Raw genomic sequence first — 27,511 nt, forward strand, 5'->3', positions numbered from 1 at the left:
TAAGTAAATAAAGAGCTTGAAGTAAAGAAAATTATTTTTGTTTCATTTTGTTATTTGTAATAACAATAAAGAAAATCAACCTAATATAACAAATTGATGATTGTTGATGCTTTCATTCTGTTTTTCTTCAAATCCATCTTATTCATGAAAAATATTATTCATAAAGAATATGCTAATTAGGCCTACTTACATCCTGTTTATTTATAAAGCATCCCAACGGTATAACATGCCTGCCAGTAGGGAGAAAATAAACCATACTTTTGTAAATAAAAAGGTGAGAAGCGCTTCACGTTAGGATTACATTTGAATCCCAGCAAAAACACCGGCATTAAAATGGTGTGTGTTCGTGCGTGTGTGCGTGCACACAGATAATTTGTGATAACTTGCTCCAGTTGATGCTCTTTCATGAAAGGGTCGCTCTAGGTCGCGGACGCAAGAGGGCGCTCCGGCATCAGTGTAAGCCGCTTGCTCATCCTCCGTCCGGTCTGGTATGAGGCGGAGAGGAACCGGCTCACTGTGGAGACCTACTGAGCTGTGACAGCTACAGTGTCACGGGGGGATCCATCACCAAAATCTGCAGCCTACATTATGTGACAGGAAGGAGGACATGCTCCGTTTATTCATCACGTGTTTGCTATTTCATCACAGTGACACCACTGCACTTAATAGTAAGTGTAATTCAACTGAGATGTACAGTCTGTTTGTATCTATTATTCTCCATTACATTGTGTGATATTTAAGGATTATACTATTTTGATGGTCGAGTTTTCTTTAATATTTGATGACCTAAATAACTTTTGTATGTTTGGATATTTCCATATTGACATATAAGTAAATAGATGGGGCATCTATTTTTTTCCATGCCACACTACTAGCAGCAGAAACTAAACTCTCCCGACTACAGCAAATGTGTCAAAATGATTATGCCTCTCTAAGCTGTTTTTTTTTTAATTTCATATTTTTTTTGCCGGATTGGCCTGAGCGAGATCCAGAGGGACGGGAGAAAAGGGGGCAGTGCTGTGGTGCTGCTGCTGACGTGAGAGAGAGAGAGAGAGAGAGAGAGAGAGAGAGAGAGAGAGAGAGAGGAATGCGTCGCTAATGAGAATCTGACGTTAAGTCAGAGACAGCTAGGGCAACACCGGAAGTAGACTGTGGTCACCCTGGGTGAATTGTTATTTTACTTTGTTTTATTGATTGAGCGGTTATCAAAAAAAATGAAGACTGACCTGTTGTTTTATATGAAATTCAAATGAAATGTTTGATTTCTATTATAAATAACACAAGTTAGGTTTTAGACTAGAAAAGCCACATTACACACCGCTCGAAATATAACAGTCACACACACACACACACACACACACACACATATATAATTGCAGTATAATATAATTGTAAGAAATGACTACACAAAATGTTATTACTTTGAATAAAATGCCTCCATCTCTTTAAATCTGTATCTTATTTTGAAGGTTTGACCGGATGTGCGATGTGTCACTGCCGCGTGCTTGCTGCCTCCGAGTAGAGTAGAACACGGACTGTCGCTGGAGAGCAAAGAAGAGCAGAGGTACAAGAAAAAGCAGTGAAATGGTGTAAAAGCTGAGCGACTTCAGCCGAACAAAGAGGGGCGACGCAGGAGGATTATTGTTCTTTATGTAATTGTTGTTAAAGTCAGTAAACTCCCGCTTTTTGATGCTGTCCTCACGGAGGTTTGAGCCAATAACGGACTTATTGGTCGGCTGAACCATGCAGAGGCTGCTGCTCCTGAGTTTGCTGTTGAGTTTCCAAACTGGTAAGGCTGCATTTTCTCCTTTTTAACGCATAAAAGAGGGCTGCGTACTGTTTATATGAAATATTATGTGAAGCTACGAAGGCTTAAAAACACACAGTCGTCTGTTGGTATTCATTCTTGTGAGTGTGTGTGTGTGCGGAGAGAAAATGGGAAAGGCATACAACATGATTTCATAGCCTTCCCTTATGAGCCGCAGCAATGGATCACCTTAGGCGTGCGCGTGTTCGTGCACGTGCAGCTCTGTCTGAGCGCGCGTGTCCGCACCGCAGCAATGGATCACCACACTTTTCTTTCTTCTTTTGTAAAGATGATTCTCGCGCGCCTCTGGCCACGGTGGCTTGAGCGCGTGCGTGCGTGCGTCCAACTTGAACATGACTGGTGCCCGCGCGCCCACCGGCCTAAATGACCTTTTGCATATGACGAACCCCTCTAGTGCCGTTTGGTTGAGACGGGCCGTGGTGAGGCGCTGAGGACGTGACGGGAATGACAGTGATTGACCAGCGCTGCTCTACATGCCAGCAGCACCTCCACGCTGCTATCGCATCTGAATGGCTTGTTAGTCAGTGACACCACTGCTACCAGCCTCTTTAGTGAAAAGCTGCCTTCTCTTCATCCGCACCCCCCCTTACCTGTGTGTGCCTGATCCAAAGCTTTCACCCTGCCTCTGTGCATTTCACCAGAACAATGAGGTGTGTGCAGCAGCAGCTCACATGCATCTGCTCCCCCTCCATACCTGTGGGGTGCCAGGTAGGCTATTGGCTTATGATAATCACAGCTGTAGCTGAGTTGCTAGGAGACAGGAGGTTGAAGGAGAAGGAGGAGACGATGGTTGTAATTTCTCTATGGTACCTGTTTGATTGAGGCATATCTGTGTGCAGGTTGTGGTCATGCAGCCTCAAAAAAAAATCCTCCCCTATTTTTTCTTCCCATTGTCTACCTTGGTTGACCGGGAGCGTGCACGGCTGTGCTGCTGGCCGTCCAGTCCACCACTTCATCATAGGTAGGGGGCGTGTTCGGGGAAGGGAAGGTATAGAAAAGGATGATGTCACCATGTCTGCCAGGCTTTGTATTGCTCTGCTTTGCTTGCCGTGCTCAGCATCCACCCAGCGAGCGTTGATGCGGGTTCACACAAGCGCACAATAACCTCCAGGAGCAGGTTTCTTTTCATCGACAGCATTAAGCGCTTTATGGATTCATATATGACACGATCTGGAAACTGTTGTCCGCCCCCCCGTCAACCCCCACCTTCTCTCCATTGAGACCCCATGTTACTGTCACATGCTATTCCCCTGTTTGTCCACTCATCAACCATTCAGTCCACATGACTAGCTCAGTGACACATGCACTTACAGATGTGCATCAGCGTGCACCACACACACACACTCACACACAGCCTATTTACGTGTGAAGCCATGTGTCTCATTGTCTGTTGTGGCACTGTTACAACAGTCTAATCCATTATTACTCCATGTTGCGCTCTCAGATACAAAGATTTTACGTTCTCAAAGGCTTTCCCCAAGACAAGATTAGCAGGGGTGTATTTTGTTCTGTAAGATTTAAAATGCTGTAATACATGTAAGGTCTCAAATGTTGCTCTGTGATTTCTGCAAAAAGATAATCAGAGGGGAAGACGTAATCCAGAGCGAGCTGATATTCAAATCACCTCAGAAGAGAAAACATGTACACCCTAGTTGTAGCAAAATGAATGTGTATTTGTGGGGTTTTCACAGACATCTGCCTTTGTTTTTTTGTGTGTGTTTGGCATTTGAGGTGATAAAAGTTGCACAAGTAACTGACACAGGTGACAAGAGTGTCATAGCATCACACCATAAAAGGAGCGAGAATTAGTGTGTCCACTCAGTTGTTACTGATGATTAGAGCTGGAGCTGATACGGGACTGCTTATTGTTTGGAGTAAAAAACACACTGAAAAAAGGTGGAGTAGGGGTACCACTGACATTCACTTCCATACAAAATGACTAGCTATAGATGTACTGCCTCAGACTGACAATGATTTTAATATGAAATGCTATTTTGTGACCATTTTTCAGTGCATCTCTTCTGCAATTATAAGACTGCATATACACACAAATTTTAAATGTAAAAAGGGCACACTGCAGAATCATTTGACCTGCAAATGAATGTTGATTTTGCTATTTTCTAATGAAAACAAAAAGCCAGATGTTAGTGGGTGTTGTGTCCATTGTGAAAGCAGTATTATTTTACGTGGTTTTTTTCAGAGCGCCCAGTGTCTTATCTCTTTATTAGAGTACTAAAACAGTATTCCATAGCCTGCAATTTGCACACATGTAATTGCCTGCTAGTGCTAATGATAAGATGGTTATTAGTCAAAGCAGCTAATTAAAGCTTTTGGTGTATTCAGTGATACAGACAGGAGTAACTACAGTATGTGTGTACACCACAGGAGTGATTGATTTAGTATCCCAGCCTTGTATCTACATACCAACCTGGTAATAAGTCCCAAGCAAGCGCCAGCATTAACGCAGCTGTTAAATGTTACTGCATAATCAATCACCGGACTCCCTTAACTTCCTAATGAGTATTATTGCCCTGAGGTTGAACTTGCAGCACTGCACCTATAGCCGGAGACCCTGGTCTGACTCTGAAGTGCTGACTTGGACAAAGAGCTTCAATGCAGGTGTGCCATTTGTCAGCCTCTGTCCTTTAGTGCAGATCCAGGCCATGAGCCACCGCTGCCGCTGCTGCCTGTACTGTATGCTCCGTCTCTGAATCACACAGCCGAGCTGTGAATCATAAACCTCAGACGGATTCCTGCGCTGTGCTCAGCAATGAAAATATTCAGATGTTGGAAGAGTCAGACACATTCAGGGGGCTTTTACACCCAGAGAAAGAAGGGTTCCTCAGGGGTTCTTTGATCAGGAAAGTAGTGGTTCTACTATGTTGTTTTGTTTAATAATAATAATAATAAGTGGGCTGTGAAAAAAAAAGAATTAGGAAAACCACATTTCATGCGGTCTTGTCAGTGATAATCTGTAGCATATACTAAATCAATTCCAAAAATGTGGCCCGAGATGTTGCTGGGACTACTCTTTTCTTTTCCATTTCTTGGGCAAATCCCATATCACACACAGCTAGTGGAGTGTTTCATGGCCTGATGATAAATAAAAGAAGAACCTCACATCACCAAACCCTCGGTCTCATTAAGCTCACACAGATCAGGAGGAATCTGAGCGCTGAAGTTGGCAACAAAAGGATGGAGAGACACAGTGAGCTGTAATAACCACTAAAGCGGCACTTGGGAGAGCTTGTTTCTGCTCAGATAATGGCTAGAAGAGATTAAACATGAACAGTAGTTGTATAGGAAAAAAAGTGCCACCTACAGAAACTTGTCAAGATCCTGTGAGTGGATTACCACTTATAGAACTATTTATACCGGCGTGATGCTTTTTCGAAAACCTTTCAAAAGCTAACGAACCGTTTTGCGGTGCTATACTGAACCCTTTCCAGCTCAGAGTGTAGATCTGGAGTGACACATGTAGTGAGGCAGAAGTCTGTTTTTAATTTTGATCCCAGCGAGTGAGATGCAGCTCTGCAGCATCCTACTGTTAATATGTGAATTCAGGTCACGGTTTGTACAGGATTTGAATGAAGCCTATTTACAGAAAAGCATCTCTAATTGACTTTAGCCACTGAAAGCAATCACTGAACTAGCTGTAAAGCTCACCAATGGGGTCTGTACTGTTATAATGTACATCTACGCCTGTTGTTCCCCCACTGAGTTTCATTCAGTCAACAAATTCCTGTCCTGGTGGGTGTTTGTCAATGTATGACACATTGATTGCTGCACTCAGTTGATATGTTTGTTTAAGGGCATTCTTCTGGACACTAATGTCCTATAATGCTTTTTGAAGTGGTGCTTGGGAGAAAAAACAGAGGCTTTCAGATGATCCTCATGGAGTACAGCAGTGTTTAGTCAGATAATCAAACTTGTGGTCAGAGATAAATTCAATCAAAAGTGTAGAGATATCCTCTGAGCGTCCTCAACAGCGACTTGAATGTTTCTCCAGTGAAGCCTCAGGATTTAAAGTCCCCATAATCTGATTGTGTTTGACAGGCTGGGGGCATACAAGTTATAAAAAGAAAAGGAGAAAAAAAAACTTCCCCTTAAAATGTTTCTTTATGCAGAGTCCCCCGAGCAAGACAGGAACACTTTATCACATCTGACTGCATCTATTGGCCTTGTTTTTCCAAAACGCACGGGCCACATTCTGCAGCAAGGACCAATTTGGGGTGATAGAGGTTGGTTACAGAGAGAAAAAAAGAAGAGGGGACAAAGAGTCTTGTGGGCAGGTGGGCAATGCTTAAATGAGAGTGATTAGACTTTTTTTGTTTTGTTTCTGAGGAGGTGAGGTGAGGGGGGGGGCAGTATTCTAGTGCGGGAGGAGGTTGTGCTTTATGAAAGGAAAAGCAAGCCGGGAGACAGAGAGAGAGAGAGAGAGAGAGAGAGAGAGAGAGGAGAGAGGGACGAGGACGAAGGAGGAGTGGTCGGGGAGGCCAGCGGCGGAGAGAAAGGGACTATTACTCAGGCTTGGCTGCTCCCTCAGTGGGGACAGTGAAGCTGCTCATTCAGACAGAATATGGTCCAGGCCGGTTCAAAGGCTACATTTGAACTGGAATCGCAAGTGATTGAACCCACATCTGAGGTGCCAGCCGAGCTCTTCCCCTGCCCCTTGTCCACTGAGGTTAATTGCCATTAATCGGTGTTGCTGCTCTCTTTTTGACTTTCTCTCCCAAACTGATGCTTTTTTTTGCTTACCAAAGTTCTCTCTTGCTGTCCCCTTCTGGACTTCTTTTTTTTCCAGATTCTCTCCCCACCCCTTCACCCCCACCACCATTACTTCTTCTCTTTCCATCTACCCCTTTCTCTCTCTCTCTTGCTCTCTAATAAGTTCCAGATGTGGTTCTTGCATTCCTCTGGTCGGTGGAGAGAGAAAGGAGGGGAGGAGGGGGAGGTGATGGCGGGGAAGGGTATGTAAGTGGGGGAGGCAGTGGGGGAGGGGACAGGAGGAGAAGCACATGAATTAAAACAGGGAGCACATGATGAGGAAGAGGAGCCCATGTACTGTAACACACACACAGATACACACATACAGATATGCACACATGCACACAGTTACGTGCACTGGAAAACATGCACACATATGCTGAGGAAAGGGGAATGTGTGTGTGTTAGCGTGTTAGTGTGTGTGTGTGTTTGGGGGGGTTGGGTCTTGGTCCTGTAACCTCAAAAGTTTTGGGACATTCTCCTCTTCCCCCGTCCTCCTCGCCTCCCTCCCTCTGCAGGAATGTGGCTGACGCTGATGATGTCACTTCATTTCTCCACTCTCCCAGTCTCTGCTCCTCGGCAGGGACAGGGGCGAGGGAAAGAGAGAGAAAGATTTGACCCGCTCCATCCATCTTCTCTTTATGATAACAACATTAGGGTCAGCCATCCAACTAAATCGGTAACCACAGCACTGCAACGCTCGCCGTCCCCTCGTCATGTAATATATCCGCCTGCAGGCTAAATTGTTGCAGACTACAAATAATGAGTGAGCCATCTCTTAGTAGTAATAATCATCAATGGCTAGTCATTAAAACAATGTTGTGCAGATGCATTATTTTGTCAAGACTGCAACTGCCAACTTAATGCTATACCCTGGAGGCTTACCTTAACCCAGTGTTTGCGTGTTCTGAGATGTAGAGTAGAATTAATCTAATTTGCATTTTAGTTAGTCATCTCCAGTTGATAAACAGCTAAACGTATGTGGACCTCTCTTGTCTGTTTGAATGTATCCCATTCTTCTGCAAGCTACGTAGAGCACTGATGTTAGATGACTTGACCTGGTTCATTACTGACCAAACAAGGATGGTGAGCGCAGTTAAGGCTGGCTGTATACAGCTGTTTAACATGATCCAGGTCTTTATTCATTAACCTAGGACTGGAGTGTTGTCCTCCATGGCATTTAAAAAGCTCATGCTAATTTAACGCTTATATTAAAAGTTAGTTAATCAGACTTGTTTCTTCTAGAAAATTAAATCATTTAAGGACAGCAGCTGTTTATTTACTGTTTGTTGACTAAGGCTCGGAATTATGTGAGACGCTGAAACTTGTGACTTTGGCAGCCTTAAAAAGTTTTCTGTACTTAATGTAAACCTAAGTAGTTTTGTTGCCTAAATTTAACTAATGTTGCCACATGGAAAGACTGGATCATACTGTTTAGTTTTTGTCTTAAATAGGCTATTTGGAAGAAAAAAATACAGAGAAAAGACATGTGATAGTTTTTCCAATCAATTAAATACATTTTGTGTTGTAGACCTTCAAATATTCATATGAGATAGAGTGGGATATTTCATATCCTCAAACCGTAAATATACAAGTGTATATAAGTCTGCTTTGGACGTGATTGTTACGATTGCAACATGTATATAAAAAGCATTTTATCTTGTGTTAAAATACATATGTGTATGTATTGCTTATGAACAACTGGATTCTACCATCACAGAGCAGGATTCATGTAATGGGATCTAAAGACTTTATTGTCTTGTTGACTAAAGTGCTCAGCCCAGATTTATCCTTACCCCACTCACCTTGCTTTTTAGTCCTTTAGGGTGTTATCAACAAAGCAGTCTCCTCTACAAAGCGACAGTATGCACTGCTGGTGATATTGGCAAGGGGCTCCCTATGAATATTGCTGCACTCTAGGAGGTCAAGGCCCCGAGCTTTTATGGGATGGTTTTTGTGACAGATGACATTGCAAGAAGCTACAGTACATACCAATAAAATTAGATTGCACTGGATTGAATTAAAGCAGACCTTGGGAGAGGTGATTTACTGACGAGACGCCGCTTGTGAAATAGTCCTGCATGGATTCCTTCTCGGTGCCGTACTGTAACGTGATTGAGGGACCATCTGAAAGCTGTCATAGCTGATGGTGCGGTGCTTACTTACTGGATCACATGGTCTTTGGAGACGGAGTGGCTTTAGGGATGGGGTTGCTCGCGATGATCAATAGGGAACCACTGCTGGAAATTATAGATTCATTATGATATTGATTGTGCCAGTTGAATTCAGTGGCAACCTGCGCACTGCAAGCTAGACACAGAGCACTACTGCAGAGTAGCAGCTTGATATGTATGTATCCCCTTGTTCAAGCTTATCCAGAGGACAGCTATTGTTAGTTCTGGTCACCCTTGGTTACAGCAGAGTATTCTTTGTCAGCCACTCGGCACGTTGGCTGCACAAAGGCTTGTGGATTACCAGCGGCGGGCCGGCTTTCCAGCGATTGAGCATATTCATGTGGCCGTAATGTGTCAGATGCCTCGTCCATGAATTATCATATTACCCACCACTGATCCCAGGGTTGCCATGGCCACTGTGTCTATCATTGTGTCAGTGGTCCTCACAGGCTGTAGCCATGGTAACAATGCCTGTAACAGAGGTTTGGTACAAATAAAGCTCTTCAGATGTGAAATCTGTGCACGAGAGAAGCCTCAGAGAATGAAAGGGTGGCACACACACACACACACACACACACACAAATACACACACACACACACTCTGCCCGCACCAACATTCATAGAAAATTAGTGTGCACACCTTCACAGGAGCAAAGTGATATCAAAAACAGACAAAGCAAAGGAATAATTTTTCCTCCACCATTTTTAAATAAACCTGTTTCCACAACAACCATTTTGATAGTAATAGAGAGTAGGGATAGAGAGGGAGGGCTGATTGAGGCATAAACATGCACATGTGTTTGAAGGTGGAAAGGTAGCCCAAGAAGGGAGTGAGTGATAAAGTAAGATGCATGTCAGACAAAAGGAAATGAATAGGGAATGAGAGGGGGCAAGGCCACAAAAGAGAGGAAGAAAGAAAGAGGTCGGTAACTGCAAGTAAGGGGGAGGACAGCAAGGTAGGATGACATAGGAAGGGAATGAGAAGGCAGACAATGCGGCAAACAAAGGAAGGAGTCTCTGAGTCGGTCTCTTTCTGGCTCTTTCTCCCCTCTGCCCTAATCTTTCCTCTGCTCTGTCCCCACCTCCAGGAGACACCTTTGTGTTTGACTGACACGGTGTCAGCATGCTCAGTGGGTCGCCTCCTTTCAGTCCCTGCCTTTCCCCATTTATGTCTCTCAGCTTGTTCCTATAGCACCGTCACCATGGTGATGAGTTATTATGGCCATCCTGCCAGGCGGCCATGTTGTTGAGAGAAGACAGGCACAGGTGGTAGAGCAGCCAGATAAATAGATGGAGAAACTATGTTGTGTACGGGTACACTTAAGAGCTAAAAGGGTTGGTTGATTAATCAATTAGTCAGTTAATGTTAATTGACAGTAATGGACTAATTGTTTTATTCATTGTTCTAACTTATTCATCATTTAATTTTATTTTCATAAATTTTATTGACTTAAAATAGCTAAAATGATCTATACTATATTGATGGCATATATAGAGAATAATTCATGTATAGGCTATATAGTGTATTTACAGCTTTTTAGAAAAAGCATCATGTGTGTTTAGGAGTTTTCTGAATTAAATACAAACTTAAAAAGTTCACACTGTGAAGAGTTTGGCTCGTGCACTGACTGACGGCTTCATGTATGTCATATACACAAAATAGTGAGTGGGTGGCTCAGTGCTGCACGATTCCTATGGCTGCAACTTTGTCCTAAAACAATGATGTCATCCTCCGTCACACGTCACAGCTCTGTGTCTGTGGACCTTGCCGTCTCTTTGTTCTCCTGTTCCTGCATTTCATTTTAAGGCAGCCCCTCCATAACAGCGACACATCGGCCGCACACAGCGGCGATATGGAATTAGACAGATAACAGAATCAATTTGGAGCGGATTGACTAACAGTGAAAAGAGGGAGCGAGGCTGGGAGAGAGAAATAATGAGAGACCAGTTCGGCTGCCTATTAATTGAATAGGTGGAGAAAAGATGAGGTCATTGAAAAATGTTTTTCAGAAAAATGGGTGTACCGAGCACAAGGGAGGGTTTCATCAGACACACAGATGCACATGCAAGGGTGCGCTCACCGAGACGCTTGTACAGAAAACTTTTTTTGGGCAGTTACTTTACACGTCAGCTGTTGCTATGGTGATGCAAGTCTGTGATCCAGGCGAAGCGGGGGATTGGCTGGAGAGAAACGAGGGAGAGGAAGGCAGGGGGACTTTGTTGGAGGGGTGCAGAGGGGTACGGGGCGGGGGCCAGACACAAAGATAATTAGATCGATGCATAACAATCCATACAAATGGCATTTTATTTAATAGCATCTAATTCAATGAGACTGAATGCCATGAGAGAACCTTTCCCAGAACTGTCTGCTGTGTAGCATCACTTCTAGGATTGCTTCCTGTCCCACACAGTGAAATCTGCATTTAAAAGGTGAAAAACCAGCTTTGACATTCACCACCTTACAGCAGAGTGTGTGGCAAATTAGGAAATGAGGGGCATATAAGCAGCACACTTACTAAAAATAGCTCCAAACATCTTTGCATGCATAAACCCTTTCAGTAATTCTCAGGAACAAATTGACGCTTCATTACCTTGCTATTAAAACACCACTGCATGGTGCAAGAGGCGCTCTTGGGCTAAATTGCTGTGGTTGTTCACACCATGGCGGCGTGTGGCCATGCTTTTGGTGAGTCACTCAGTGACTGTGTGCTTGCCTTTGGCTTTGTATCTGCTTTGACAAGCAGAGGTTGGTGTCTCAGTGTCTGCAAGAGCTGTTGTCTTCAGTCCCAGATTAATCCTAATCCCTTTCCAAACTTTGACTAGGGCCGCAGTTAATCCTAGACCAAACGGAGACTCCTTCCCAATGTAGATGAAGACGCTCCATAAACTTCACGGTGCACTCCGAGTTTTGGTGTAATCCATGTTTAAGAAACCGCCCCGTGCCATGTCAATTATATGTTTGGGGTCTAGAGTGGTTGTGTTTGTGTGCGTGTTGACAGGAAATGGTTAGCCCATGTGGTGAAGGTTAGGTCATCTGTGCTGCTTGTTTTTGTTTGTGTGTGTGTGTGTGTCCATGTGCATGTGGTCATGGTCGCAGTCCTGCGTGACCGTACTCCTTGTGTGGACAGGGTGCTCGGAGTCTCCCGGTGGTATCTTGGGGATCAGTGACTCAAGGAAATCAGGACACACTCTAAATTTGTCACTGCAGCATAACCCACATAATGAAAGAATACAAGCTCCCTTGCATACACTCTCCTGTCTCCTGCCTTTGCTCTGACTCCTCTCTCTGCATGTAGATTTCCGTCCTTAAACACACAGACACAAGCACATACACTCATGTTGACAAGTGTTAACTGGGTAATATGGAAATCAGAAGGCGATGAGCACATGTTTAAATGAGTCAGTGTTTTCAGTCCTCATCCTTTGCATGGGCGTTTGCTCTGCAGATTCCACTCTAGAACTATTCAGTTTGGATTATGTTTGTGGTTTACTGAGGCAGTTGAGGGAATACCTCCAGCTAGCATATCTGGGGTGGTGGCGGAAAGGATTTGCTTGCCCTCAGGCTACTGTCGAGGTTGCGGGCTAAACTCTCTTTACACCATGTATATCTGTGAAAAGGATTTTCATGCATTTTGCGATGGTATAAATCCACACAGTATGTTCCTTTAATTATCCTGAGAAATATGCAACAGGAAATTACAGATCACTTGTATTGCACCTTTATAATATATAATGGATTTATTTTAACCGCAATATTATGCTAAATATGCATACAGTCATTACCTCTGCATTTTACATGTGCACTCTCAGCTCATATCTTGCAAAGCTTAGCTTTTATGCACTGATACCAGAAACTGATGGGGGAATATAAAGTATCTCACACTTATTAAAGCTGCTATAATCTATAACGAATGGAAGTGTAAGGGGCTGTTCATAATATGAATCCTGCAGAGAATTATACCTGACTTTGGAATTTATGGAGCATATTTTAGTCCTTTTTCATCATATTGGTTCTAGATTTACATCATGCCAATAGATATAGATGACAAGAATACAGGGAGAGAAAATGCTGTCAACGCTCACTCCATGTAACTTAGCAGCTAGAAGTTTGATTTAACATTTCACATCAGGACCAGCAAACCTATTGCAAGTTTTGCGCCGGTGAAATCTGCTAAAGAATGAAGTTGAACAGAATCTCTTGTTTGGGGGTAGTGTTGTGTTACTACCAACCAACCAACTACCAACACAATGACTTTAAAGAACTTGCACACAGGTGAGAGATTTAATTATCCTCAGCACTAGTGGCCAATAGTAATGTCTTTTTCTGTGTGGTCACAAGCGTTAAGATGCATCATGTATTACAAATTGAGTAAGATGAAAATGTGTTTTTAAATTGACCCTTTTCGTTGTAACTCTCTTACAGTGAAGAACACTGCTTTGCTTACTTACAGCCTCAAACTGACTGTGACATTAGTGACACATGATAGACAAGCAAAATAAGCTGTTGTGAAGCATTTAGCTGAAGTCTGGTGTTTCCTTCAGGAAATGGTGCAAACCAAACACAGAGCGAAAAATTGTTTTTGGACTTGCAATGTGGGGGAAGTTATTTTATTTTTATTTTTTTTCCAAATGAGCCCCCACCCATTTCTAAGAGGAGGCTAAAGATAAGACAAATTACTTACCCCACACCTCATTTCTGTTGTTTATGGACCGTGTGTTTAATACATTTCTTTACAGACGGTTTAAAACTAGCCAAGTTGCAAAATACGCAAGAAAGGTTAAACATTTTTTTATGGGACTGGAGAAAAATGTAAGAGCTATGTAGCAGCCTTCGCATGAAAACACTTCATTTTTTTGGTTCATTTTCAGAGTGCAGACATGATTTGACTTTCATACTTTTCATACTTTGTTTGCTTTAATTCATTAATCCAGACGGTTTGAGCATTCCTCGGGGAGCAAATTAAGGATTGATACATATTTTTTTTATTTGGCTGAGCACTGAATTATTCTAGGTGTGCATGCTGCAATGCTCCATCTGCATCAGATTCCCTTTTCAGTGTATCCTCACACATCTCCTTTATCTCCAGAATATTAATGTGCTGCACTGTCAGAAGCCATTGTTGTGATTGGTACGGAAATCTTTTTGCATGACTGGGTTCTTTTGTATTATCAGGCATATTGTACCTCTGCAAATCACACCAAATATGACATGATAGGGGTAGAGTGCATGTCTGTGTTATATGAAAGGGATGGAGAAATGTGAAAGCGAGGGACTAAGGGTCATTCTGGGAGAGGCGAGAGGTGGGGTGCAGAGGCATATGGCTGTTGTTAAAAAAAGTGAGAGTGAGGGAGAGATGGGGACCTTTTGGAAAAGAGCTGGAGGGCTCTGAGGGAGAAGTGTGAGGGAATGAGAGAGAGAAAGTGTAAGGGAAACAGAAGGGTAAAAACAAGTGATAAAAAAGTGGAGAGGACAAGTGAGAAGGAGAGATGTAAATGGTAGGAGGTGAAGAAAAGGGAGTGAGGGAGAAAAGTGAGAGACGGCTGAATGGGGGAATGAGAAAGTGAGGCAGAAAGAGAGAGAGAAAGTGCTGGAGGGCTGATATTTAATGTGATAAATGAGTTGTGACAGTCCGCCTCTAACCCCCTTCCAACCAGCAAGGAGGAGGAACACAGAAATAGAAAGCATTATGGGTAAAAGGACATATACGGCATTATATATGTATATAGAAAGAAAGCAGTGTGTACTTACTGTAGAGAAGGAGAGGTGGAGGAAAATCAGTGCAGGCAAAAGGACGCTCATAGACAGCATTATAGATGTACGAAGTGAAGGCAGTGAGTAGGGATGCATACATATAGACTGAAAAGCAGCAACTGTGGCAAAGCAATTTAGGTAAAGGACGTAGAAGAGTCTACAGAAGGAGAGAGGCAATGGCAGAGGAGGAGGAGGGTTGTACAATGCAGCAGTGGGTTAATGATCTACTGTACGAGATTCTTGGAAATAGCAAGTGGGAGAGGAAAAAATGTAAAGCAAATCCTCCACAGTGATTGCCTCTCCTCGTCTATTGTACGGGTGTCACGTCTTCAAGTGACAGCTAATTACAACTTGTCGTCCCACAGCGTGGAGCAGGCTTTTTTCTTTGTTTCTCCCTCATATTAGATGGTCAGTGGGCCTGCATGGCACAAGCCTGTCTGCTGTGGTAGTGGACTACAGACTAGAAGGAGAGTGAGACAATGACAGCCACTGTAGTTTTTGGTTGGGGAGTGGAAGCCTAGGAGATGACTCATAGGGAGGAATGAAGAAAGGGAGAGAAACGAGAGGGAGGGCTTGGAGAGTTTTGAAGAAATAAAAGTCAGGAGTGAGAAGAAAAGGGGTGTGAGACACCCTATGGCTGAAGTTGTCTTTTTGATCTCCAAGCTCTCTTCTCCTGAGTCAGCGTTTACCACCTCCTCCACTTCATTCTTTCTCTTTCTTCTTCTGATTTCCTATTCTCTGACACCACCGTCTTTCCACGATGTTCTTTACTCCTCGGCAGCGCTCAGTTAATGGCCGCGAGCCACTGTATGATCAAAGGTGGTAATTATGGCTTTCCATTGCTGCTGGGGAAATGAAGTTTTTTATCAATTAACCATTAAAGTTATAGACAGATGCTATAATATACTATATCTATTCTGTTGGAGTGAATGTTACAGTAGCCTGCCTACAGTGTGCACACAGTGAAAATGAGAAAGTCCCCAAATTTATCCTTCTCTTTCTTTTCCAATGTTCTTCCAGCGTGGACAGCGAGATTCTCTCAGGAGCCGGCAGACCAGTCGGTGGTGCGGGGCCAGAGGGTGATCCTGTCCTGTGTTGTCTTCAACTACTCTGGCATTGTTCAGTGGACCAAAGATGGCCTGGCTCTGGGCATCGGAGAGGACCTACGGGGTGAGGCTTCATACACCCTCCTTAGGCTTACTTCACTGTGTTGAGCATGTGATGATGATGGATTATTTTAAGCTGATATATTTTCCCTGACGCTGCTGGTAGCGTTTAACTCTGCACCTCTGAGGCTATAGAAAGTTTTCTTAAGTGTTTTCTGACTTTCTTAATTCTACAAGTACATAAAATGTCATGATGTTATGTTATGTTATAATGATGTTATAATGATGTTATAATGTCATGATGTTATGATCATAGTTGTATGTAGTTGTACATAGATGTTGTGGCACCAAGCTCACACTGGAACTCTGCAGATACCACAAAGGTGCTGCTCTTGAGTGTTTATGCCAGGCACTGCTGGTGTATCATGCAAGACAATAATAATAACCAACAAAGATTAAGATCAAGATTACCACTTTAAACTACCATAACATCCCACCATATCCCCTCGTGATGAAATGTGCACACATTTAGATCGAAGCTAAATTTGTCCACCTTCTGCACATGTCGTCCAGAGTTTGATGGGAATTTCTAAACTCCCTCTGGCACCTCTAGCAGACTGACAGCCTTCAGTTTGGTTGAAGAACATCACATCATCACATCTGTCATAACAGCAGTGGGTGACACTGACTGACTAAATTTTATTGAAAGGATGATTCATCAACTAATATATAGCCTTCGCACCATGCAGCTCCCGCTGCCCTCGCTGCTCTCCCTTGTTTTTCTCTCTGCATTTTTGTCCTCAGTCATTTCCCAGTTTTATTTGGTCTGACATTGACAAAAGTTGGGGGGGAAGAATGATGCGCCTCATTGCTGTGTTGCAACATTTTCAGAATTGCACTGATTAGCCCAAAGGGCAGTGCTGAGGCGCTGCAATTACTGGTCAAAACAAATGGGCATATTTTTAACTGATTGGTCGAGAGGGGGGCTGCATCCTCTGTGACATGCTGTTCCTATGCATTTGTTGTTATTGTTTTTCTGCACACACTGCACTCATTTCACCATTTATCTCCTCTCCTCTCTCCTCTCCTCTGTCAGGCGATTCCTTTGTGACCTCCTCCTCTAAGATCTGTTGTTCCTTTCTCTCCCTCTTGTTCTTTCTGATACCTCTGTTGTACTGAGCCCTCTCTCGTATTCCTCTTTTCACGTGTCTTACTTGTCTGTCTTTAGCTTCATTGCTTGACACACTCTTAGTTCATGAACTCCTCTTTCTGCCAGTCCTCGTGTTCTGTCTCCCTTGTCCTTGCTAGTCACTTTTCCATTTTTTCCTCTTTCTCTCTCCTTGTTACTTTTGTTTAATCATACTATTACTGTAATGGTTCAGTGCTTCAAGCCAAAGCCTTAAAAAACATCTGAATGAACACTGGTCACTCGTGCATGCTTACACTCAGTCTGTGTGTTGTTTGTGTATGAGTCTCTGTCCCCTCTGCCCCCCCACCCTTCTTTGGGCTTTTCATACGCTCTCTCGCCCTCAACATTTCACATGCAAATGCACGTATATACAAGGCACACACATGCACAAATGAATGCAGGAAACAAGGACGTGCAAGGTTAGGCAAGCACAGCACAGCTCAGTTCAGAGGCTGCACATGGAAGTGGCGGCAGAGACTTTCACATGTGATCTACGTCTGGGCAACAAACATGAATTCTGCACCGTGAACTGGAGTCGATTTGAGTCCTCTAAAACGTTGCTGTCATAATGCATTCATCCCCCCCCCCCCCCCCCCCCAAGCTGGTAAAGGAGATCATGGGCGCCACCTAATGGAGAGAATGCACAGCAGTGACACAGCTGGGCTGTGATGGTGGAAGGGGGGAAGGGAGAGGGAGGACAGGACAGGAAAGACTGTATGTGAGTGTTGTGTGTGCGTCATGCAACTGTGGTAAAACAAAGCTTTTGTGTAGTGGTTGTTTTTGTGCACATCGTCGCTCTGGTGTCCTGATGCTGAAAAAGTCTGATTTCACCTCAGGTGTGACACAGATCTGATATTATCTAATCAGCGTGAACTGCAACAGGCTGCATGGTGTCGCACACTACATGGGAATGTGAGGAGCCTTAGGCATGAGACCTCTGGGATGTTAGTATTTGATGTTTGAAATTTTAAAGATGAAGAGCCATCTATTGTCAGCATTAGCACAAATCATGATAAAAAGAAAAAAAGGAAATAAACTGTTTTCATTTGGGACAAATGGGAAGCTAACATTTATCCTGTGTGTGTGTGTGTGCGCGCGTGTGTGTTCCAGCCTGGCCCAGGTACCGTGTGTTGCGTGTCCAGGAGTTGGGCCAGTACAACCTGGAGATCCTGTCGGCTGATCTGTCTGATGACTCCCTGTACGAGTGCCAGGCCCCTGATGCTGCTCTGAGGTCTAGAAGGGCCAAACTCACTGTCCTCAGTATGTCTGTGTGCACCGTGTGTCTGTTCATATGTCTGAGGGAGCTGTGTGAGACTGTGTGTAACCTTGCCCTCTCTTTGCTAGTCCCCCCAGACGATCCGGTGATCGATGGGGGTCCAGAGGTGTTGCTGAATGCGGGGGAGTCCTACAACCTGAGCTGTGTGTCTCGAGGGGCGAAACCACCTGCCATGATTGAGTGGCTTAAAGATGGCCTGCCTGTGGACGGGGCTGTCAGCACCACTGTAGGTCTAAAAAAAGACGGCTGACACACACTTATTCATATTACGTGTTTTTAAAATCTCTTTCCGTCCTCATCATCATTAGGAGGTGCTTCCAGATAGGAAGAGGGTGACCACACGTAGCTATCTGCCTATCCATCCTGTTGACACTGACACTGGAAGGAACTACAGCTGTGTGGCCACCAACCTGGCTGTTCCCACTGGCAAAAGCACAACCGTCACTCTAAATGTGCACCGTAAGTGATGATTTATCACACTGCCAAAAATATATGATTTTATAACCCTACCACTGCTACATAAATCATTATTATCACATTTATGACTAATTAAAAAGAACAGGCCTCATAACTTTGAGTGTAACATCCGCCACCAGATAAAGGGTTTTATTGCTGTTATTAAGTCATGCATGGCAGCCATTTTGCATGAGTCCATCCTCCACTTTGCAGCATGTGTTAGATGCAGCAAGGCTATTGTTATGTGAGTCTCTCTCTCTTTTTGTCTCGCTTCCAGATCCACCAACAGTGACCTTGTCCATTGAGCCTCGCTCTGTCCTGGAAGGGGACAGAGTCACTTTCACCTGCCAGGCTCACGCCAACCCTCCTATTATGGGCTACAGGTCTGCTTCATTCTCAGTTACAAGCCACATTGTGCAACAAATGCATATTTTTTTAAGAGAACATTGTTATATGTGTTTAAATCATAGGTGGGCTAAGGGCGGCGTGGTACTGCAGGGCGCAAGGGAGAGCGTGTTCACCACCAAGGCTGACCACTCCTTCTTTACTGAGCCTGTGTCATGTCTGGTTTTCAATGCTGTGGGAAAAACCAACGTCAGCATCTTGGTGGACGTTCACTGTGAGTCACACAGTATTCATCTCACCTTGTTCTGTCACTTGTGGCCCACTTCACTCACTGCAGTGAAGTCAGAGAGATAAAATAAGCCACCATTGTTGTGTTTCTTCTTTTGTGAAGAGCAGCTTCTACCTTTTAGTCCTACTGCATTATTACTCAAACACAACAGAGAACATATTTCACAGATCTATCTCTGTCTCCAGTTGGTCCCATCCTGCTGGTAGAGCCGCAGCCCAAAACAGTAGACGTCGACTCTGATGTCACCCTCAACTGCAAGTGGGCTGGAAACCCTCCACTCACGCTCACCTGGTTCAAAAAGGGTTCAAACATGGTAAGAAGATGAAACACAGTTTTCCTTTCTTCTTAGTGTATTTAGGCCATTTTTACAGGTCACTTCCATCTCTCTGTGTAGACATTTTTTAAAAATATTTTGTCAGTCATTGTTTGACTATGCTCATATGCTGCAACCCATTTGAACCTAGAAGCTGGAATCACAAATAGGACATTTGAAGGTGTTTATTAGTGACATTTCAACCAAAAGTTCAGCAAAATCTCAACAACCCAAGCTCCTAAAAACAACATGGCTGCCCTGGGCATAAAATTGAAAAACAGTCACTCCATTTGTGTCTCATTAAATCAGATGTGGACTCAGCGATGTCCAATATCTGTCTGCATAAATGATCCTGATGTGTTTTTTCATGCACAGTGCCTTTTGCTGGTCGACTCACATGTTTTCTGATTTCTGACAATAGCAGTCTTCAACCAGCTAGAAGCACAATTAGAGAATGCATAGCACAGACATCTGTCAGGAAGCTGACTGTGCTAGACTGTGTAAAGATACCAGCAATTCATTTACCAAATGTGTGTTGATAGCTTGTTTGTGTAAGCTACTTAAACCTGAAGTGTACATGTGGGCTCCACCTTTAGAGGTGCTGGTATGTGAATTTGCTAGCTTTTTCTAGTCAGTCTGCTAAGATAAGAGAAGAGCTAAATATACACATTTACAGCAATGAATCCTGCTTTATTACACATCTGCCTTTGGCTAACACCCACAAATGTATAATCACTCTGGTTCAGGTATTTTTCTCTCTCTAGGTGGTTACATATTTAGCCATAATTTTCACACTGCTAATTTCCTGATGGATGCGGTTGCTAGGCAACTACAAAACCTTGTGGCAGCTTTAACGCAAATTTGCAAGTTTGCATTGTTAGCCAGAGGGTTGAACACATGCACTCAAATAATATATGCAATGTGATCTTTTAAATTATTTAGATGGTGGATGTACAATAGCACATTAGCCTCTGCCTCTGCATTAGCCTCTACATCTTATAACCATGCAGGCTTTTTTAATTCTGTGCCCCCCCCCTCTTGATGTTTTGCACATTTGCTTTGTTTATATGTGTATTCACTTTCCACTCCCCCACAGGTTCTGAGTAACAGTAACCAGCTGTATCTGAAGTCAGTGAGCCAGGCGGATGCTGGCCAGTATGTATGCAAGGCCATCGTCCCACGGATTGGAGTAGGAGAGACTGAGGTCATGCTCACAGTCAACGGTCAGAAAATATCCACACAATTTAATGTATCAGTGCTTGTATGTAAATCTCGTATTTTCAGAAAGGTCAGCTTGTCAGTTATTGAAAAACAATGCTGTGCAAAGTGGTGGGTCAACATCTTTCTTTGAAAGAATTTATGGTTAGGTTTCTAATTTTTCTTGCTAAGGTTTCTTTTATTATTGGCCCTGCAGGTCCACCCATCATCTCCAGTGATCCTGTCCAGTATGCTGTGAGGGGGGAGAGAGGAGAGGTGAAATGCTACATAGCCAGTACACCTCCTCCAGATAAGATAGTAAGTAGAAACGTGGCACCAATCTTTGAATAAAAATCTTCAAATTTTAGTACCTTACATTATTCAGTCAAGAAAAGTGGAGAACAGAGAAAAGCTTTGGTCACAAAGAGCACAAGGTTGTACTTCTTAGCCTGACAACAAGGTGTATTGGTACTGTTACTGTACCTTTCTCTTTCTAAATGACTCCTTTGCTGTAGCATGAATGCTTTTAGGCACTGTCCCCTTTTCTTTTTGAGTGGTGACTCACCCTGAAACTCTCCCAGAATGTTCCTCCATCCCATCACATAAACAAGCCAACACTAACACTAAGCCGGTCCGCTTTTAGCTCTGCGTCAGAAATCAGCCTGGATGCTTTCTGTGCTTGGCTATATCACAGAAACACAGTAGTAGTAGTTCCTCGGCTCCCCCCGCCTCTGTGACTGATCCATTCTGACTCGCCGTGCGTGTGCGCCTAATGCAAGTGGCGAGGATGGGACGGAAAGAGATTTATAAAATATAAAGGACTGGAGAGGAACAGTTGTCCCAGTAAACGCAACAGCCAGGAGATTCTTCTTCTCTGGAATAAGTGGGGAGATTATGGGAACATGTGGCCTTATGCATAATTAACTCACCTTCGTACAGTACTTCAGTGCTGAATAATACAGCTGCTTTTAGTGGCTTTAAAGTTAGAGAATGTGCAAGATTCTCGCCAGCTCAGTCACCAACATCCTTTTCCACTGAAACATACAAACTGTTGCTGTGGGAAGTCGTGTGATGTGTTGTGTTTACATGTGTATGTGGCCTATTTACAGTCATGCATTCCTACAGTATGTGTTTGAAAAAGACAGACACACAGCCAATAATTACTCACTAAATATTTAATCATCCAGACTGCACTGTTGTGTTGAATTACACATGAAATCCTTCAATCACGTTTAGAAGGTCAATAGAATGCAACTCTTTTCTTTGTTATTTTATTATATTTTTTATTTTATGCATAAGGACAAAGCGTTTCATTGGATACAAAAATTGAGTGACCCTGAATGTCGGTTCAGAGTCATGAACATTTATTTACTGTTATTCAGCAAATCACATTGTTGAGTCAGGTGTAGTTATAAAAGGCAACATAAAGAGCAAGAAGTATCATATAAATATTTATACATACAAATTTATTTTTCCTTAAAACTCTTACACTTTCTATAGATTATTCCACACATGAGCCAATTAACTGTGCTGCAAGTTTCGAATAATTATTTCAATTGCAAATAATTTCATACGATGTGTAAATGCAGTTTTAGTTGTACATGCGTGATTTTATCAATGGATGCATATAACTCAACTGTGATTTAATAATTAACTATATAGAGTATTTGTGCATTAATAATAGCGTCCAGTAGCTAAGAAATAAGCCAACCTTTCTTGCTATAATATATGTATTCCCCTGCATTGGATCAAATATGACTTCACAATTTTGTGCTGCAGGTGTGGGCTTGGAAGGAGAACGTGTGGGAGAAGGAGAAAGGGACGCTCTTGGAGAGGTACACAGTGGAGCAGAGTAAACCGTCGGCTGAGGGCGGCGGCGTCCTCTCCACCCTCACCATCAACAACGTGATGGAATCTGACTTCCTGTCCACCTACAACTGCACAGCCTGGAACTCATTCGGCCCGGGCACTATGATCATCACTCTTGAGGAGACTGGTGTGTTAAAAAATACGCTTCATTTCAGTTTTATGAATTTTAAATGAGGGAAAGATATTGCAATCCTTAACTCTGTTTTTCTCATTACAGAGGAGGTTCCAGTGGGGATAATAGCTGGTGGGACGGTGGGCTCTACCATCCTGCTGTTCATCTTTCTGTTGGTTCTTGTTCTTATCTTCTACAGGCAGCGCAAAGGCAGTGAGTCATATTCTCCATGTGCTTTCACAGTCAGCATAAAGAAGTGTGTATACATTATTTTTGTGGTCTTGTGGAGGGTTGCGGTGCCAAAACTCCTTATTATACCAAAATAAATCTTTCTCCTCCACCATATGGATCTTGGTCCCCTTCTGAACTTACTCCTTCAGCTCATGAAAACACACTGACTGACTGACAAACGCGTGTCAAGCTGCTTTCAACTTCACCGTGTTTTGCTTCCAGGTCGGCGTGGGGTCACACTGGGTAAGCCTGACATCAAGGTGGAGACGATAAACAAGGAGACCCACAGCTTGGAGGAAGACTCCGGCAGCGTGTCCACAGCTTCGCGCATGGTCAAGGCCATGTACTCGGTGAGCAGCAGCAGGACGTGTGTGTGTGTTTGGGTTGGACACTGTTTACACAGCCGGTAGTTGTAGGAAAAAAGCCTCAGATTAACTCAGTAACCTCTCCCTACGCTCACTGCACCTTTTGACTAAAAACAAACACCATGATTTCCCCTGTAACTGCTCCTTTTTAACACTTTTAATTCCATTTTCTCTTTTCCTGTCATACTTTGTTACTTCCTCCCCTCTTCTGTTTTGTTGTGGTACCTTCTCTCCTTTTTTGTTTTGTTTGATGGTTTAGTTTCTCCCCTCTGTGTCCTTTTCTCCCTCCAATCAGCCCTTTAAAGATGACATAGAGCTCAAGTCTGACCTCCGCAGTGACACTCTGGACACCCGCCAGGAGTATGACCTAAAGGTGAGATTGCACAGATGAAAGAAACAGTTATTTATATTCAAGAGGTAGGCTGTTAATGACTTTAAGCCAGGATGTAAGTTTAATGTTTTAATAGACCTTTAAACTTCTCACTCTCACATACTCATATGTGTGAGAACATAAGAGTAGGATATTTAAGATAAAAATATTCTGCAGTGCAGCTGGCCCTAATTGCTGGAGCTTCTTTGGTCTCTCTGCCCTTCACCATCAGACCAACTGTGAAGCAACCTGCTTCTTTGATTATGGAGCATATTAGCTCACTCAATGCAATCATTAAAAGGAAAAAAAATCACAGTGGAAAAGTTAAAAAAATAACGTGAAATTTATGCACAATCTGCCCATTTAGCTGGCTTGAATCATTTATACATTTGACACCGTAGGGTTGGTCTAAGGTGATGAATGTAGTTTCGCACATAATGCTGCCAAAATGTTCTTCTGAAACTCCCCCCTATGAATATTTTGTAAGGGCAAACAAACTACCCCTCTAGCTGGAGTGCTGCCTTGGATCACTTTGAAGAAACACAGACATGAATCCACCCCAGGAGGTGGGTAGATCACGCCCGACAACAGCCTCAGCCAGTTTTTTTTTCCTTCCTACTGCCTCAAGCACCTAAGCAATGAAAAACATTTTGGGTATGGAAAGAAGTCTGCATATGAGAAAGCTGGAATCATGGCAGGGCACCATTAGTGCATTCTGCAAGGGGGTGTAGTCAGTAGAGAGACCTTTCTTCATCCAGAAAGCCTGAATGTGAACCCTGCATGTTGGCAGGGATCCAAGCTGCAGGATGATCCTGGGGTGAAACATGGAAGCTTGAAATCAAATTTAATGCTGCAAAGTTTTCATGTGACATGTCTCGCACTATATATCACCTGCATGCTAGTATATGGATAAAAAGTAATATTGTTGTATTTCAGTGTTTCCTCTGACCTTCCACAACAAATGAAACCTTGTTTCTGGTCATCCTTAGCCATTGTGACCTTAGAAATCTTAACACATAACCTTTAACGACACCCTTTCTTAAAGGCCACTTCTTTTTCCTTCATCTCTCTTTCTTCAGGATCCTACCAACGGCTACTACAACGTTCGAGCATCCACCCATGACGAAGTCCGGCCCGCCTCCCGTTCCACCATGCACTACTCTGACTACCGCTCTCCAGCAGGAACTCCAGGGGGTGCAGCATCTATCAGCAGCAGCACTGGAGGCTCAGGAGCTACAGCCAGCGGTGGAGCCCCCGTTCCCCCTGGCCCTCTCACATCCCCTGGCCGCCCACAAGCCTGCTATGACCCCCGACCGCCCTCCAGACTTTCCCATATCAGCTACGCCCAGTTCAATACTTTCACCCGTGGAGGCCAAAGTCAGCAGCCTCCAGCTAATCCTGCTCCCGCACCCAGTGACTTCCCTGGAGACTGTAGCCTCCTGGACTCCACTTCCCAGCTGGCCTATGACAACTATGGATACCCCTCACACTACCAGACCTACCGCATGGGCTTTGCACCATCCAGCCTGGCCCCTCTAGAGGCCGGACCATCCTATGAGATGTATGGTGTGGGGTCTGGGGTGGGGAGCCCCGGCGTCGGGGTTGGCCCAGGGGGCCCACCTCCCACTGGAACAGAGACTGGACTAGGGAAGTATGGCAGCTCCACTCGTTTCTCCTACACCTCACAACACTCTGACTACTCCCACAGCAGACACACACAAAGAATGCAGACTCACGTGTGAGACAGAGACGCGTAACCACCTCACAGTCTTAGCTGAGCATGAGGAAGCATCTTATAAATAGCGTCACACCTAAAAACACAAATTTACATGCACACATTTTCACATGCTGACACAAACACGCCCTACACAACTGCAGAACACACAAAAAAACATCACACCCATGCACAAAGTCAGAAAACCATGCCTGTGAGACAGGGAGGGCATGAGAGACACAGGGGCACAGAGAGCAAAAAAAAGAGCAAGAGTGGAAAAGAAGTTTTAGTGAGACAGGGAAGGGATTGTGAGGAATTTCACAATTTCCTTAATTCCCAATGTGTTTGTAAATCTGAGCTCTAAAAGAGCAAACAGCGCAAGTCACAATCAAGACTGGGGAAGAAAGCAAGAACCCGAGAGAGGACGAGAGATCACAGATCTGTGGAAACCATAGCCTTTGCTATGAATTGACTTTGTAAAATGATGAGAGAAACGTCTTAAAGCAAACTGTTAATGGTACACGCTGAGTGGGAGAGACCTCAACCAGTGGAAGTCATTTCTGGCCGCCATTTTAAAAGTTTTTTTTGCTGGTTGTCTTATTCATAGAGCACATATAAAGTATCCCAGTAATGCCCTTGTGTACAGCAGTCCTTGCCATCATGCCTGTTGGGCAGGATGGAGGAGTGCGGGGGGTTGCTGGGAGTAGGGTTGGGAGGGTCGTCATCATTTTGCACTGCATCTACAGTATTCATGCTTAGACGTCCCTTATCTATATCTGTGTTACGTCTTCTTTTTATTTGCACACCAGACTAGAGCTTTGTATTCTATTTTTTAACATTACAGAATTATTTTTGTCAGTGTAAAACATGTAATGTGTATGTATGGACCAAAAGTTTGAGCGTGAGCGCACATAACTCAGGCATTCGCCTGAGTGTAATCCACTGAGACAGGAGAAAGGGTGAGTTGTGCCAACAGAAGAGCCTGAATTGAGGATATACTTCACAAATGAAGGGTGTATCAGTGTATAAAAGATACATAGTGCCAAGTGTTAATGTTGTTTTTCACCTTAGACCATGTATATGCAGTAGAAGCTCCTTCTATTGGCGACTGTTGCTTTATAAACCAGGCTCGGGGGCCTTGAGTCATTCCCAGACATTTTTTGTAGGCAGGAGCCTTTTTCTCTGAGCTCATAACTACAAGCTTGGTGCAGACGGAGAGAAAAACACAGTTGTTGGGTTAAGCGTGGCCTTATAGGGGAACATGTCATACATTTCAATTTTGAATCATTCCTCATTGTCTGTCTGCCAAAACGGCCAGAGGAGAATGTGTACGGAGAGGTTTAATGAAGGGTGGTCCACAGTATTGACATGTAGTAGTGTATGACTGTGAGTGTGTGGGTGTGCGAGTGTGAGAGAGAGAGAGATCAGGGGGGTGGGGGGGGGGGGGGGTTGGCACGCACATCGATTTGTACAGCGTGTTTGTATAGATGTGTGAATGAGTGTATGGGAGAGCATACTGTAAACCACGCCAGTCGGTGTGCTGCGTGGGACCTTTGTATGCATGTGTATACGGTATGTGTGTGTGTGCATGTCTGTCTAAGTGTGCGGGTGTGTGTTTCAAGTATATGTCCATATCATTTCTCTCACAATCCTGTTACAGTACTTTTATACCTCTGGTAGGACTGTATCCTGTATTATTGTGTCTTTGAATTTAGAAAAACCCAATGTTTATCTTATTGTACTGTTCTTCGTAGCAGAAAAAACTGTTCAAAAGATGTACAACGAACGTTATCAAACTCTCATTTTTTAATTTCATTATCTTCAATATTTTTTAAAAATGGTATGTAATTATTTTTCCACAGTATTACATAAATAAAAGCACTGTTTTTTATAAAATGTAGTGTGTCATCTTTAAAAAAGCTTAAAATGTTGGTGATGGAAGAATATAATGCATACACGCAGCAATGTAAAATATATTAAAAGTATCTTTTTAAACATGATTTATAGGACCCTGTAATGCCCACGTAAAAATACAATGAAAAGCGGTGCCTCTGTAAGTACAAGGATTTTCTTCAAGAACATTCTTTAATAATTATGCTTAGAATACAAATAATACAAGTATACTTTTTAATTTGAACCTTAATAAAATTTTACTTTG

General features: G+C 43.4%; 1 protein-coding gene across 2 annotated transcripts; it reads left to right on the plus strand.

Moving 5' to 3' along the window:
- Positions 1–1,531: 1,531 nt before the first annotated feature.
- kirrel1a (kirre like nephrin family adhesion molecule 1a) lies at positions 1,532–26,776 on the plus strand. 2 transcript variants are annotated; one of them, XM_028429619.1, is made up of 15 exons: positions 1,532–1,789; positions 15,542–15,691; positions 17,927–18,076; positions 18,161–18,318; positions 18,401–18,551; positions 18,826–18,931; positions 19,019–19,167; positions 19,368–19,495; positions 20,592–20,718; positions 20,910–21,010; positions 22,472–22,688; positions 22,779–22,886; positions 23,127–23,254; positions 23,529–23,642; positions 24,719–26,776. In XM_028429619.1, exons 1-15 carry the CDS (start codon positions 1,744–1,746, stop codon positions 25,379–25,381), a joined length of 2,496 nt encoding a protein of 831 aa, XP_028285420.1. In that variant the 5' UTR covers positions 1,532–1,743; the 3' UTR covers positions 25,382–26,776. The 2 variants fall into 2 exon arrangements, with proteins under 2 accessions (XP_028285420.1, XP_028285421.1); XM_028429620.1 differs by having other exon boundaries at positions 23,565–23,642.
- The last annotated feature ends 735 nt before the right edge of the window (positions 26,777–27,511 follow it).

This window comes from Parambassis ranga, chromosome 18 (genome assembly GCF_900634625.1).
Source record: "Parambassis ranga chromosome 18, fParRan2.1, whole genome shotgun sequence".
Classification (NCBI taxonomy): Eukaryota; Metazoa; Chordata; class Actinopteri; family Ambassidae; genus Parambassis; species Parambassis ranga.